At 54.2% G+C, this 13,394-nt stretch overlaps 1 protein-coding gene across 1 annotated transcript in view; it reads right to left on the reverse strand.

The window, feature by feature from the left end:
* Window positions 1-4,764: 4,764 nt before the first annotated feature.
* Window positions 4,765-13,394, reverse strand: part of SLC2A1 (solute carrier family 2 member 1) — a 28,279-nt gene continuing 19,649 nt past the window's right edge. The window contains exons 3-10 of the mRNA XM_081818276.1: window positions 10,074-10,234; window positions 9,686-9,926; window positions 8,876-9,038; window positions 8,586-8,773; window positions 8,231-8,335; window positions 7,667-7,768; window positions 6,252-6,455; window positions 4,765-5,854 (exon numbers count right to left, since the gene is read on the reverse strand). Coding sequence (XP_081674402.1) covers window positions 5,654-5,854; window positions 6,252-6,455; window positions 7,667-7,768; window positions 8,231-8,335; window positions 8,586-8,773; window positions 8,876-9,038; window positions 9,686-9,926; window positions 10,074-10,234 — 1,365 coding nt within the window. The 3' untranslated portion in view covers window positions 4,765-5,653. The remainder of the gene's footprint in view (window positions 5,855-6,251; window positions 6,456-7,666; window positions 7,769-8,230; window positions 8,336-8,585; window positions 8,774-8,875; window positions 9,039-9,685; window positions 9,927-10,073; window positions 10,235-13,394) is intronic.

The following is a 13,394-nucleotide window of genomic DNA, read 5'->3' on the forward strand; positions in this document are numbered from 1 at the left end:
TTAAATCTATCCTTATCCTTCATACTGCTTTCTATCATAGAGAGCAATTGAATTCTGAAGACCCCTTTTTAGGAAAGGCAATGAAATTCTTGTAATAGTCAGAGGTTTCTTTTCATAACTATCTTTCATGGGTTGTTGTAACCTTACAACTATATTTTTGTTATAGAAACCTATATATGTTGAAATGTGGAGAGTTATGTTGATCCCCTCAAAGTTGTAAAATATGCCACAGGAGGTTGGATCTGCTCACCAACCCGTGATAACTAACCTGCTGACCATAACTACAGATTACAATTAACACAAATTATCAAAACTGTGAAGTCTCATCTTACATTTAAAAACAAAACGAAAGTTCTCAGGTTATCTAAAGGCCCTACATGATCTAGCACTCTGTCACCTCTCTGACCTCATTTACTTGTCACCTGGTCCAGTTGCCTTGGCCTCCTAGCTGGTCCTCCAACACACCAAACATGGTCCTGCCTTTGCACCTTAGAACTTGCTGTATCTTGACTTTGAAGGTTTCTCCCCCAGACACATATATGATTTGCTCCCTCCCTCACTCATCTGTGTTCAAATACCACTCCCTCAGGGAGGCCCTCAAATTATCTCATCTAAATCTGACCTATCCATACCTGCCCTCACAATCCATCATCCTCTCTCTTTAGATTGCCTTTTCCCCTCATAACACAAATCACCATCTGATACTTTATTATGCATTTGTTGATTGCTTATTGGCTCCCCCCACCTCAAAAAGTAAGCTCCATGAAGTCCTATCTTTATTATCCCCGGCCCTGGAAGAATGCCAGACACCCAGTAATTGGTCAGTAAATGAATGAAGCAAAACAAAAGATCTGAGTTCCAAGACAGGAAACAGCTTGCACCGGGAATGCATCACCAGGTGGTTTAGGAGATATCCACTGTCAGAGCCAGAGATGACCTTGAGAATGGAAGAAATCCCTGGGAAATCACAGAAATCTCGGGGGTGAGCACCAGACTTTCCCAATAGAATGGAAGAGGGAATGTGGACTAATTTCATCTGATGGTGGCTTTACACATATATTATCTTATTTCATCTTAATATCACCACAGAGGAGGAAACTGAAGATCAGAAAGGTGATTTCTTCAAGGTTATTCTGCTAAATAGCACCTTCTTTCCAAGACACCACGTTGCTTAGGAGAAAGCTTGGCAAAGAGCATGTGCCCAGTTAAGTAACAGTTGAAGGAATGAATGGACACTTTGTAGGGAAAGTGACAGTTAATTTAATCCAGTTGAGATCAAATGGCCTTATAGAGAGAGCAAAGGCAGATCAGGAGAAAGAAGGAGCTTGCACAAAAAGTTTTGGGTTAGTTAGGTGAGGAGCTGTACAGGAAACACTGAGCACACCACTGTGGCTGGACCCTAGAGTGCTGATGGAGCGTATTAGGAGACAAGGTTTCCAAGGACCAGAATGTGAACAATCTTGACTGCTAGGTTAAGGAATCTGGGCTTTATCATGAGATAGTGAGGAACATTAAGCCGTAGAAAAATGTGGTCAGACATTGCTTTAGGAAGGTCATTCTGGGATGCCAGGGATAGGGTCACCAAATGGATTTGTTGTAATAGTCCCAGTGAAGGGTTATCGCCAAAGCAATCTATTCTCTCTGAACCCCTGAGAGGTTGAGGTTATCACCTGCCCTAAGTGTTCATACAACAGCCACTAGTTGGCAGCAGTGTCCCAAGGAGCAGCTTCCCAGGGCTGTGATGGGATATATCACCTGGTGGAAAACAAGGTTAGGTGGCAGGGTGATCTGAGTGGAGGGAACCCAAAGGCCCATAGGGGAAGGAGTATGTGGAGGTCAGAGAACAAAGTGATCAATGCCTAGAGGATGGTTAGGGTGAAGTGGGGGCAGTGGTGAGCGACGAGGCTACATCTGAGCCCTAGAAACTGATCCTGAATTGCCTTGTATTTCTGGACTAAGGAAGATGGGCATTATCTCAAGGGAAATGGGGACCCAGGGAAGGTTTTAAGTAGAAGAGAGACATGACCAGATGTGCATTTTAGAAAGATTTGCAGGGATGCCTGGCTGGCTCAGTCAGTAGAACATGGAACTCTTGACCTTGGGGTTGTGAGTTCAAGCCCCGCATTGGTATAGAGATTACTTAAAAATAAAATATTAAAAAAAAAAAAGATTTGCAGTGTGGAGAATAAGGGGAGACAGAAAGCAGAAAGAACAGTGAGGAGGTGCTGCAGTGATCCTGGGAGGGAGATGATGAGTAGCCAGCACTCGGGCCAGCAACTGCAATGGACAGAATGGGTCAGATCTGTAGGTGATTCAGGAAACAAAAATCGTAGGATGAGAAGGGGGGCATTAAAAATGTTTTGACAGAGAGAATGAATATTCTTTCCCTACTATTAAATACACATGCGGAATTGTTGGATTTTCTGCCTAAAACTGCACTGGAAAAACTCAAGATTGTGAAACTTCACTGAGTCTAAATTCTAGTTCATTCACTCAACATCCCTGACCAGTGTCTGTGGTGGGATCCTGGGGACAAAGGAATGACTTAGCAGTGGCCTCCCCAGTCTGGTGGAAGGACGGCCAACTCCTGTATAGTTGATGGAGGAAAGAGAGGAAGGACGCTGTGGGGCCCAGAGGGGTAACCTGATTCGGGTTTTCAGGGAGAGGAGACTTTTGAGCCGAGGCTATCAGATGAAGGATCTCACAAACTGTCAGCGAACTTAGCTAAGTCCTGGAAAAGAAGGTGGCCGAGCGCAGCCTCGTTACCTAGTTACGCCTTCCCGTCAGAGACCGTACACGTCACCTCGCGGGCGATAGGACTCCAGGCAAGCGACACTCGCCAACGCCCGGCGCTACCCCAGCGCAAACGCACCTCCCCACACACCGACCTACCGGGGGCTACCGGACCGCGGCCCGAGCAGCCAGGCTGTGATTGGTGGCGGCCTGGGGCCCGCCCCCTCGCCAGCCAACGGTGCGGCTGATTGGCGGAGACGCCGCGGAGCCCCGCCCTTCCTGCGAGGCGACGAGAGGAGCGACCGCCGACCGGGTCCTGGAGCACTGTTGCTGGGATCTGGGGAGGACGGCCGATTCCCCTGGCGGTGGTGGACTGCGCGGCTGGGAGAAAAGGCGTCGAGGGAACGGAAGCTGTGCCTCCCGGGGCATTGTGGGCCACGGCTGGGGCGGGTCCGGGCTCCCGGCGCCTGCGCGCACGGCGCACTTTGGGAAATGGCCGGCGCCGGGCACGTAGGGGCAATCCCAATGCGGGCGGGGAACCGGGGAGTGGGTTCTCGGGCCTTTTCACACCCGGGTCTGGAGCCCGGGGCCGGGGCGGGGCTAGGGTGCTGTCGGCTCTGCCCCGCTTCGGGGCCTCTGGCTCGTGGGCGCCATTGACTTGGCATCCTTGGTGTGCTCCTCCGTCCCCAACCCATCCCTGGTGTGTTTCCTTGCATCCAGCGGCAGTAGCCGCCAGGAGCGCCGCCGTGAGCTTTCACGAGCCCGGAGCTCACCCCTGGCATCGTGGGCCCCTAACTCTCCTCTTTGCACTTCCCCTCCAGGGGCCCCCTCGAAGCTTACGAAAATAACTGCTTTCAACGGAACCTTTTTGGAGACACCTTAAGTCTTCCTCGGTCACACTTAACTTCTTACCTGGCCCCAGCCCTTAAGGCTTTAAGCCTTCAGGCTCCGGCAAGGCTAACCCTTTTCTGAACCACACTCCTCTCATTTGTGAGATGGGGATGGATAATGCCTCAGATTCTTTCAAAGTACCTAATGATAATGGACATAGGCACTTCCATTTACTAAGTACCTGTTTTCCCTTCTCACTCTCTCCTACAACCACTCTTCGTGTAGTTCTGCCTGAGTGCAGTTATGAAGGCTTCTACAGGCAAATTCCACACCCCCGCCCCCCGCCCGATTTTCTCAGCTTTATTTCACCATTTTCCAAATGCCCACAGTGTGCCAAGCCCGCCTTTAACGCCAAAGACTCAGATGAACCAAACTGACTTCTTTCCATGAAATTGATAGTATTGGGAGAAATTAGGAGTTGTAGATAAAAGGTGGAAGGGTATATAGTACCATAGGAAAGGAACAGATGAAGCTCTTTAAATTCCTGGGTGGGAATGGGGGTCAGAAGTCTTTAGAGAGGCCACAGTAGCATCTAAGCTGGATCAGAGGGGGCATTTCCAAGTGAAATGGATGAAGGCAGCTTGACAGCACTCACTGGGCCCATTGGTGGTGGGGGCGGGGGTGGTAGGACGACTCAGGTATGGGTTAAGGGTTGTGTAATTGTTAAAAGTAGGAGTTCTAGAATGATTTGCTGTGGTTTCGGGCCTCTCTGAGCCTGTCAAATGCAGATAAAGTACCACCTCACATTCAAGATAATGCATATTAAGGCCTGAGCATCAAGGTTAGCACATAACTATCATTTTCTGAATACCAGCTATCATGTGAAGGAAAATAGGAATGCCTTGAATGCCAGGATATTTAGATTTTCTCTGGGTAATAAGGGGTCATACAGATTTTCAAGCAATAGAGGGTCTCCCAACCAAGTATTAGGCCTGAACTTGCTTAGCTTCTGGAGATCAGATGAGATGGGGTACATTCAGGGTAGAATGGTCCTAGGCTAAGTAGTAGAGTGTGTTGATCAGAAGTGCTTAGAAGGGACTGGATCTCGAGTCACAAAGTCCAAAGTCACTATAGGAGTTGCTTCTCTCCCATCCCAACCAAATCTCCCTACCCTTAATGCACAAGCATTTCAAAACCATGTTTCTAAAAACCAGCCATTTATATCTGTTTAGGTAAGTTACAGAAGGAGTAAGGTGGTGTATTTACAAGTTGGTTTGTCCAGATATACTATAACTTAGTGTCTGTATTTAATATTGACAACCAAAAAATATATATAAATATCTTCCATCTATACACAGCAGGGCAGGAGTGTCCATGTCTTCTTGCGCAGTGAGTTCTCAGCCTCCCATGGCCCTCCTCATGGTGATCATCTGACCCCTCAGTGCAAAGGAGACTAGAAGCTGGTAGCCCAGTCTGGCCCTTCCCCTCTCCTCCCTGCACTCCAGTGCTCCCAACTGGTCTCAGGCAAAGCAAAATTACTTTGAGTGGTTGGGTAGGAAGAGATGGGTATGGGCGAACCCTAATGGAGCCTGAACCTTAGGGTAGGGAGATCCAGGCCTCAGAAGAGAGTGGCCACAGCTACCTCTTGGGGTAGAAGCCTCATAGTTCATAGTTCGATTAGTGTGTCGTTGGTCATAGGTCCAGCCCTACAGATTAGCGTGGTGAAGAAGGCAAGTGTCTAGGCAGGGCTTGGTCCCCACCTTCAGGTACTGAGCCATTCAGGGTGAAGTCTGGGGTGTAGATACAGGAGACTCTGGCTGATAAAAAAATAATAACAAAATCAGTAATAAAAAAAATTATAAAACTTGTTGCTTCTCTGAGTAAGATCTGAGCAACAGTCTTGTTTTTGTTAAAATCCTGGAGCCATTCAAGTCCTGAATACTCTTCTGGACATCATTGCTGGCTGAAGAAAGGAGCCCCAGGCCCAGCTCTGCTGAAATCTGTCAGTTTGGAAATCTCATCCAGCTGCCTGTGCTCCGAGAGATCCTTGGAGCTGCTGGGAGCAGGCCAGCTGGTGGTGTGGGGCACCTCACACTTGGGAATCGGCCCCCAGGGGGTGGAAGAGCTCCTCGGGTGTCTTGTCACTTTGGCTGGCTCCCCCCTGCCGGAAACCGGAAGCAATCTCATCAAAGGTCCGGCCTTTCGTCTCAGGAACTTTGAAGTAGGTGAAGATGAAGAACAGCACCAGGAGCACAGTGAAGATGATGAAGACGTATGGACCACACAGTTGCTAAAGACACACAGATACACTTGGTTGGAGTCCTGACCCTACATCCTGGCTGTAGGGCCTTGACTTGTAGGACTTGGGGCCTTTGATCTGAGAAAGGGAACAGCTACCCACAACCCAGGAGTGCTGGGATGATTAAATGAGACTGCCTGCACCTGGCGTGTAATGGGCTCCAGGGAGCAGGGTCCCCCTGCAGAGCAGAATGGAGACAATTCAAAGCTAAGGAAAGAACCCCAGAATTGAGGTTGGCGTTTTTAGCTGTGTGACCTGGGCTTCGGAGCCTCAATTTCCTCCTCAGCAGGATTCTGATGAGAAGAGCTGGGAGAGCACTCTGCACAGCACTACGGGGGCCTGCATGCAGGGGAGGAATGGTGGTCAGGGAGGCAGTGGCGGTTCTCACCTCTACATACTGGAAGCACATGCCCACAATGAAATTTGAGGTCCAGTTGGAGAAGCCAGCAACAGCAATGGCAGCTGGGCGAGGACCCTGGCTGAAGAGTTCAGCCACAATGAACCATGGTATGGGGCCAGGGCCCACTTCAAAGAAGGCCACAAAGCCAAAGATGGCCACGATGCTGAGATAGGACATCCAGGGCAGCTGTTCCTGTTGAGGACAAGAGAGGGGTGGAAAGTTAGATTAGGCTGTGATGGATGCTCCGAGGAAACAAACTGCAGATGTAGCCCAGGGCAGGGCTAAGAGCTCTGGGCTGGGAGGCGGGAGGCAGGCAACCTGGGGCTGAACCTGGATTTGCCACATGACTTAGGTACCCTGCACAGGGTCTCACTTTCCTCATCTGAACAAAATGATCTAAGTCCTGCAGGGCGGGTGAGCTGGAACGTATCCTGTGGGAACGGTAATGTGGGGTGCACAAGGGATGGGCTAAGAAGAAGTCCCTGTGGTCCCCTGGCTCTGGATGCAGAGCAGTCTGATGTGGAATGATGTGCAAAAACATTTCTGGAGTAAGTATTAAAGACTGTAAGGTGCTCAGCTCAGAGCCAGCAGCATAGGCCCCAAGCACGTGGCCCTATATAATCATTCTCCTCAAGGAGGCCACCGTGGAGAAGCTACAGGCTTTGGTTCTGATCCCAGATCTGTCACACATCCGCTGCAGCATGCTGGACCTCTTAGCAATCACCAGACTTTCCAGATTTTGGTTAAGCTGTCAAATGAGCATACTGCTGCTTCCTTGCCCAGAGGGTGGACAAATGAGGGTTCGTGCAGGGAAAGTGGCTGGCACATGGTTACTACAGTGGTTACTAACAGTCACAGGCTTGGGGCAAGCAGACCTGAGGTCAGTTCCTGGCTTTGTCCTTTATCTGCTGCCTTCCTAACCTCACTGGGACTATGTTTCCTCACTTGTGAACTGGGAATACTAACAACACATGGGGCAGTGGTGACAACGGAGAGAAGGCATGCTTCCATGTCTTGGTGGTAAGGGAGGGTCCTACTTTCTGGGGCTCTTCTGAAGATGAACTAAGGCCACGGATGCAGAAAAGCTCAGTACTGGCAGAGCAATTCCTGGGGAGAGGGACTTGGGTTCTGGGGCCAGAGGTGCTGTGGTGAGAAAGCACCAAACAGGGAGGAGCCAGGGCACGACTGGCGGTGAGTGGGTGGAAGGAGACAGCCTAGGGGGCCAGAAGGTCAGACCCGAGCCCGAGTGGGGCTGGGGAGAAGGGGGCAGAACTAGGGAGAGGGCAGCTCCCATCTGGGCTCTGGATGCCACTGGCCAGGCTGGGGCTGCCATAGTCCCTCTGGGACCGGAAGCTCCTGGGGGCTGTCCCCCCCACCGCCCTGCCCCGAGCGTGGCCACTCACCAGCAACGCCAGCGCGATGGTCATGAGCACGGCACAGCCCGCCATGCCGGCCAGGCCGATGAGGTGCAGGGTCCGCCGGCCGGCTCGTTCCACCACAAACAGCTGTGGGCAGACACGGGGTCAGTGCCGCCCGCTCCCGGTGCCTCTCCGACCCCCACTCCCATCCTGAGGCTCATCCCCAGTGCTGGGAAAGCCACATGGTACTGCAGAGACCAGGGAAGACGGCACCACCTCCTCCCTGGGGCTCACAGGGACCACATAGGATCTGAGGGGCAGACAGCTGGCTCCAGACAGCAGGACAGGGCGTGACAACTGGCCCCAGAGTGGAGCATCCTGGCTGTGACTCTGGGCAGCCACTGCACTTCTCTGAGCATCAGTGTCGTGGGCTGTTTGATGTGAGTAATGAACTTGACAGGCTTGTGAGGATGAGATGCGACAGCACTTACGGAGAACCTGACACACGCTCAGCTCACGGTAAGCTCTGCCCTTCGGTCATGAGGCCCGGAGGCCACCCTGCGCTGGAGCCTGACAGCTGACTGTGGCTGGGCCATGGCGCAGACTCACCGACACGACAGTGAAGGCTGTGTTGACGATGCCGGAGCCGATGGTGGCATACACAGGCTGCTGCACGCCCGCCTTCTCGAAGATGCTCGTGGAGTAATAGAACACCTAGGGGCCAGAGAAGTGGCTGGGGCTTGGCCGGGTGCCGTGGCCCTTCTCCTGCCTCTGTCCCTGCGGGTGCGGGACCCAGGGTGAGGACAGAACGAAGGGGACACGGGACCAGGGCGCTGCGGGGTTGGGTTCTGAAGGAAAGCTGCTCCTTTGGCAGGGGCGTGTTTGTTTCCAGTTGGGGTTCAGGTCACTTGGCCACAGGGTTTGGCCGCGGCCCACAGGAAAGGGCGGCTGAGGGGGCACTCACAGCATTGATGCCCGACAGCTGCTGGGACAGCTGCAGCACCACAGCAATAAGGATGGGCTGGCGGTAGGCGGGCGAGCGGAACAGCTCCAGGATGGTGACCTTCTTCTCCCGCATCATCTGCCGACTCTCCTCCTTCATCTCCTGCAGGTCGCGGGTCACGTCAGCCGTCCCGCGCAGCTTCTTCAGCACTGGGCGGGGGGGGACCGGAGGGAAAGTGGGGGTGGCTCAGAGCAGGAAGAAGGCCGGGGCCAGGGGGTGGTGAGGGGAGGAGGGCAGGGCCCTGTCCGTACCACTCTTGGCCCGGTTCTCCTCATTGCGGTTAATGAGCAGGAAGCGGGGGCTCTCAGGGCAGAAGGGCAGCAGGATGCACTGCAGCAGGGCCGGGATGAAGATGATGCTCAGCAGCAGAGGCCACAGGTCCCCGTTGCCCATGATGGAGTCCAGGCCGAACACCTGGGGGAAGCAGGGATGGAGGAAGTGGCCCCGGGCACCCCTGCCCCAGCCCCCACTCTGAACCCCACTCCACCCAGTGGCCTTCACCTTTGTGGAGGCGCTGCCGGTAAGGCGAGCCTTAGCTTTTCTGAACCTCAGTTCCCTCATCTGTCACACAGGGAAAGTAGGACCTACCTCACGGCACAGGTAGGGGGACAAATGGCTTGGCTACAAATATAGCAGGCGAGTCACAGGGCATGGGGGCTTGGGGATGGGGAAGGGAAAGCCTTCTGGAGCAAAGGTAGTGTATATATAAAGGCATCAAGGCCTGGAGGCATGGGAGAGCCTGGCACGTGGGGGTACCAGTGGGCTCCCCTGAGGCTGGATCCCCAGGGGAAGGACAGGACACAAGGCTGAGTAGGCTGGGACGGGAAGGGTCATCTGGACTTGGCTCTCACGCCAGGGAGGCCTTGGGGAAATCCTGAGTGGCGGAGTGTTCTCCGGGATCTGGGCCTACTAGGATGTGTGCCACGAGGCCGTCCTTTGCTGCAGGGCTGTGGAAGGCTGGATGAGAATTCTCATCGGGGAGTCATCTGGACATAAACATGAGAGCCACCGAAGCTGTGGGGTGCGGGCAGTGCGAGCAAACAGACCCTGCCCCAGCTTACCTGGGCAATGAGGATGCCGACAACGATGCCCAGCTGGTGCAGGGTGCCCAGGGCCCCTCGAAGGGCCGTAGGAGACACCTCCCCCACGTACATGGGCACGAAGCCTGTGGTCAGGCCACAGTACACACCAATGATGAAGCGGCCCAGGATCAGCATCTCAAAGGACTTGCCCAGTTTCGAGAAGCCCATGAGCACAGAGGACACGAAGGCCAGCAGGTTCATCATCAGCATTGAGTTCCGCCTGGGGGTGGGGTCACAGGTCAGGTGGGTGCCTTCATCTCCTCAGATTCCCAGGGGCTAGGTCATAGGCAACACCCTGAACAGGCAGGGAAGTCTCCCCCCCTCCCATCTGGGACACCCGGGCCAGGGCCAGGACCCCTCTGCTCACCGGCCAAAGCGGTTAACAAAAAGGCCCACGGAGAAGGAGCCAATCATGCCTCCTACAGAGAAGATGGCCACGGAGAGGGACCACAGTGTGGTGAGTGTGGCCGGCAAGATGCGCTCCCCGTAGCGGTGGATCCATGTCTGGTTGTAGAACTCCTCAATCACCTGCAGGAGAAGCAGCCTGCTGAACAAGGGGGGCCCCCAGCTGCCCTTTTCCCCTTGCATGGCCCCCTCTCCCCAGGAGAGGGCCCAGCACCTGGCCAGGCCCCAAACTCACTGCACGTCCTTGAGCCGAATCCCTCCCTTTTGTGGACCTCAGTTTCCCCAGAGGAGAAACAAGGGGCTGGGCTCCATCTCCAAGAGCGGTGCCAGCTCCCATGTTTCCCCCAGGTCTGGTTTCCAGTGCCCTGGGGGGGTCACATGGTCAACAGAACTTGCTGGGGGGCGGTGGGGGGACAGTTCAGGTGGAAGTTCAGGCACAGAGCAGGGAGAAAGTGCCTCCTTCCACTTGCCCCTCTTCTCTTCAAGGCGCCTAAGGTCTTAGGCTCTTGCCACCTGCGCCATCTCCCCAGTCTCCTTGCTGGGGAGGAAATACAGCTGGACAGATAGTTCCTGGTTCTAGATGCTCTGGGACGAAGGGAAGGGCAGGCTCACTGACTCACTGACTTTACACTCAGGGCCTGGTGTGACCAACTTGCATAAAAGACGTGCTCCAGAGCCTCACACAATTGCTTTCTGACCCCTCGGCCCAGCTATTAATGGGAGTTCCACCCTGAAGGATCCATGGCCTCCTCCCCTCTGCCAGGTGCCAGGCTGGGAGGTATGGGGGGGGCTAAGGACAAGGAAGCGGTTCCAGGAACTGGAAACACCTGTCCTAGAGGCCTGCCCCCTGGCCCTGCCCCCACCCAAGGGAGGGCCTGGCCTGATCCACCGGTTCTGCCTGAACACACTCCCCTACTCTCAGGCAACACACACACACAACCAGTGCCATGGGACTGGCCTGACCCACCCAGCCACATGTGTAGCTGGGCACGGACCCAACATACCCAGAAAGAGCTTCCTGTGCACACACCATCTCATACCCATACTGGTGCTCACAATCTGAATACTCCTGGTTTCAGCCAGTCACAAACCAGCATGTCCCTCTTCCCTTCAACCACCCGCAGCTCAAACTCAGCTCCCTGAGCACCTAGCCTGCGCCCAGCCCGTCCTAACAGCCCTCCCACATGCATGCTGCAAGTCCCTCCACACGCAGCAGTGCACAGCCTCTTGCACAACCTCCATGCCACTGCTCCTGGACCTCCCTAACCCTCCCAAGCCCCAGGGGTCTAGCAGAAGAGGAGGTAGTGGGTAGCCACAATTGCCAAGGGGGGAAACTGAGGCCCTCGGTCCCAGGACTGCCCATCGAGTATGCTGGGCCTGACCCCACAGTTGCAATGGTTCCTTGGCCACTACCTTTTTCCTTCCCTGCTGCCATGATCTGTCCCAGGTCTGGAGATACCTGACGGGAGGCCAGGCTCCAGGGGGTCTGGATGGGTTGACATGGGGGTGGGGAGCGGAGGAGGCAGCCCTCATGATCTACTCATCTGTCCCAGGGAAGCCAGAGAGTGCAGGGGTTAGGAACCTGGACAACAACTGAGTTCAGGTCCCAGCTCTACCACATATCTCAACTGTGACCTCGGGCAAATTATTTCATCTCAAACGGCGACATTAGTAATATCCGATTCATAGTGCTGCAGAGGATTAATGAGACAGAGAGTATTTGCGTGGTGCCTGGCACCACCCCTGAGCCAAGGGACCCCATCATGTTCCAGGACCGACCCAAGGGCAGTGCAGACCGCTAACAAGGTCCAGTCAACCCTGCATCCCATAATTCAAAGTCAAGGCTCCGGTCAGATATCAGCCCGACCTCCCCCCCTCTGCCACCGTCTCTACCTTGGCTCTAGGACTCATTTCCACACTCTCCATGGTTACTCCGCCTAGAGGGCCCATCCTGCCTTAACCATGCTGAAACCTTGTGAGATCCAGCTCAAAGGGTCCCAGGGGTCTGTCCTCCCTGGGGGCGGGGACCCCAGTGGATTTACACTGGGGCCTATCCCCGCCTGGTGAGTGAATGGGAGGCTGAAATGAAGAGAGGGCCTCAGGCTCTCCTCCTGGGAGCCCCTGCTTCTGCTGGGGGCAGAAAGAAGGCAGATTTTAACAAACAAAACAAAGTGCTTCTGTTCTTCTAGAGCTAACACCAACCCCCGAGGAGGACTGGTTGAGAGAAGTGATGCTCCATTTATCAAGCTCTGCAGAGAACAGGCTGTCCTGGATAAGGGGACTGTCCAGATAAATGACACTCGCCCCACTGAGGACCCATCATCGGTGTGGAAATCTCTCTCCCTCCGTCAGTCTCACTCTGCTGCCCTTGGGGCTCTCCACCGGGGCAGGGAGAGGTATTTGCCCCAGGTAACCTTTCATGTTTGCATTCTGTAGTTCCCAGGGTCTTCCTCTGCCCCCCGTGGTTCAGATGCTGTCTCAAGAGAACTCTCCACCTATCATTTTGATTTTTGCCAAGAAGTCAGCTAACGGAATTGCCTGAATTGTGTGCAGAGTCCACAAGTGCTGAGTAAGGGCTTACTCCCTAAATGAGCTTAAAGATGTGAGGCTGAGCTTCCGGTTTCAGCAGCTCAGGTCTTTAACCCTCTTCCTGGGGGCTGGCTGGAGATGCGGAGGCATCCAATAAGAGGACCACATTCCCAGGGGCTCCCCTCCCCAGTTAAGTGTGCTGCTTGTGGTAACAAGTCAGAGGGACCCAACCTTGTCCAGAGCTAGCTCAACAGCTCATGAGCTCCCCTGCTACTCAGACCACTTAATGGAGGTGGGTAAGGGTGAGCCGCCTGCCCCCTTCCCCTTCCCCGTGGCCCAGGCTCATCCTTTCCACCCCCCAGCGGCACTTCCTGGCCAAACTGAGGCTGTGCAGTGTATTCCTGCCTTTTGGTCTGGCACTTGAGATTTTTGGGAAGAAGCTATGTCTGGTTTTCCATTTCTGCTGTTGGTGTGGGGACTCCGTGTCCTGTTCCTGCTGGGGGTCCATGCCCCATGTGGGGCTGAGCTGGCCCTGGTCCCAGGAAAGGCAGGGAGTCCCTGGAGAATCAGAAGCCTACACAGGGAGAAGTTCTGGGATCACCTTCCACCCAGTCAGTGCCCTCAATATCCATGCTAGCGGTGGCTGAGTGCCCCTAAGTGAAGAAGAGCCTACTCCCTCAAAAGGACCCCACAGACCCAGTCTCCCCAACAGGGTCACCGGCAGCCTCCACAGCCTAGCTCCTGTTTGAGGTAA

The sequence above is a fragment of the Leptonychotes weddellii genome, chromosome 4 (genome assembly GCF_054177405.1).
Source record: "Leptonychotes weddellii isolate Sample4059 chromosome 4, ASM5417740v2, whole genome shotgun sequence".
Lineage (NCBI taxonomy): Eukaryota > Metazoa > Chordata > Mammalia > Carnivora > Phocidae > Leptonychotes > Leptonychotes weddellii.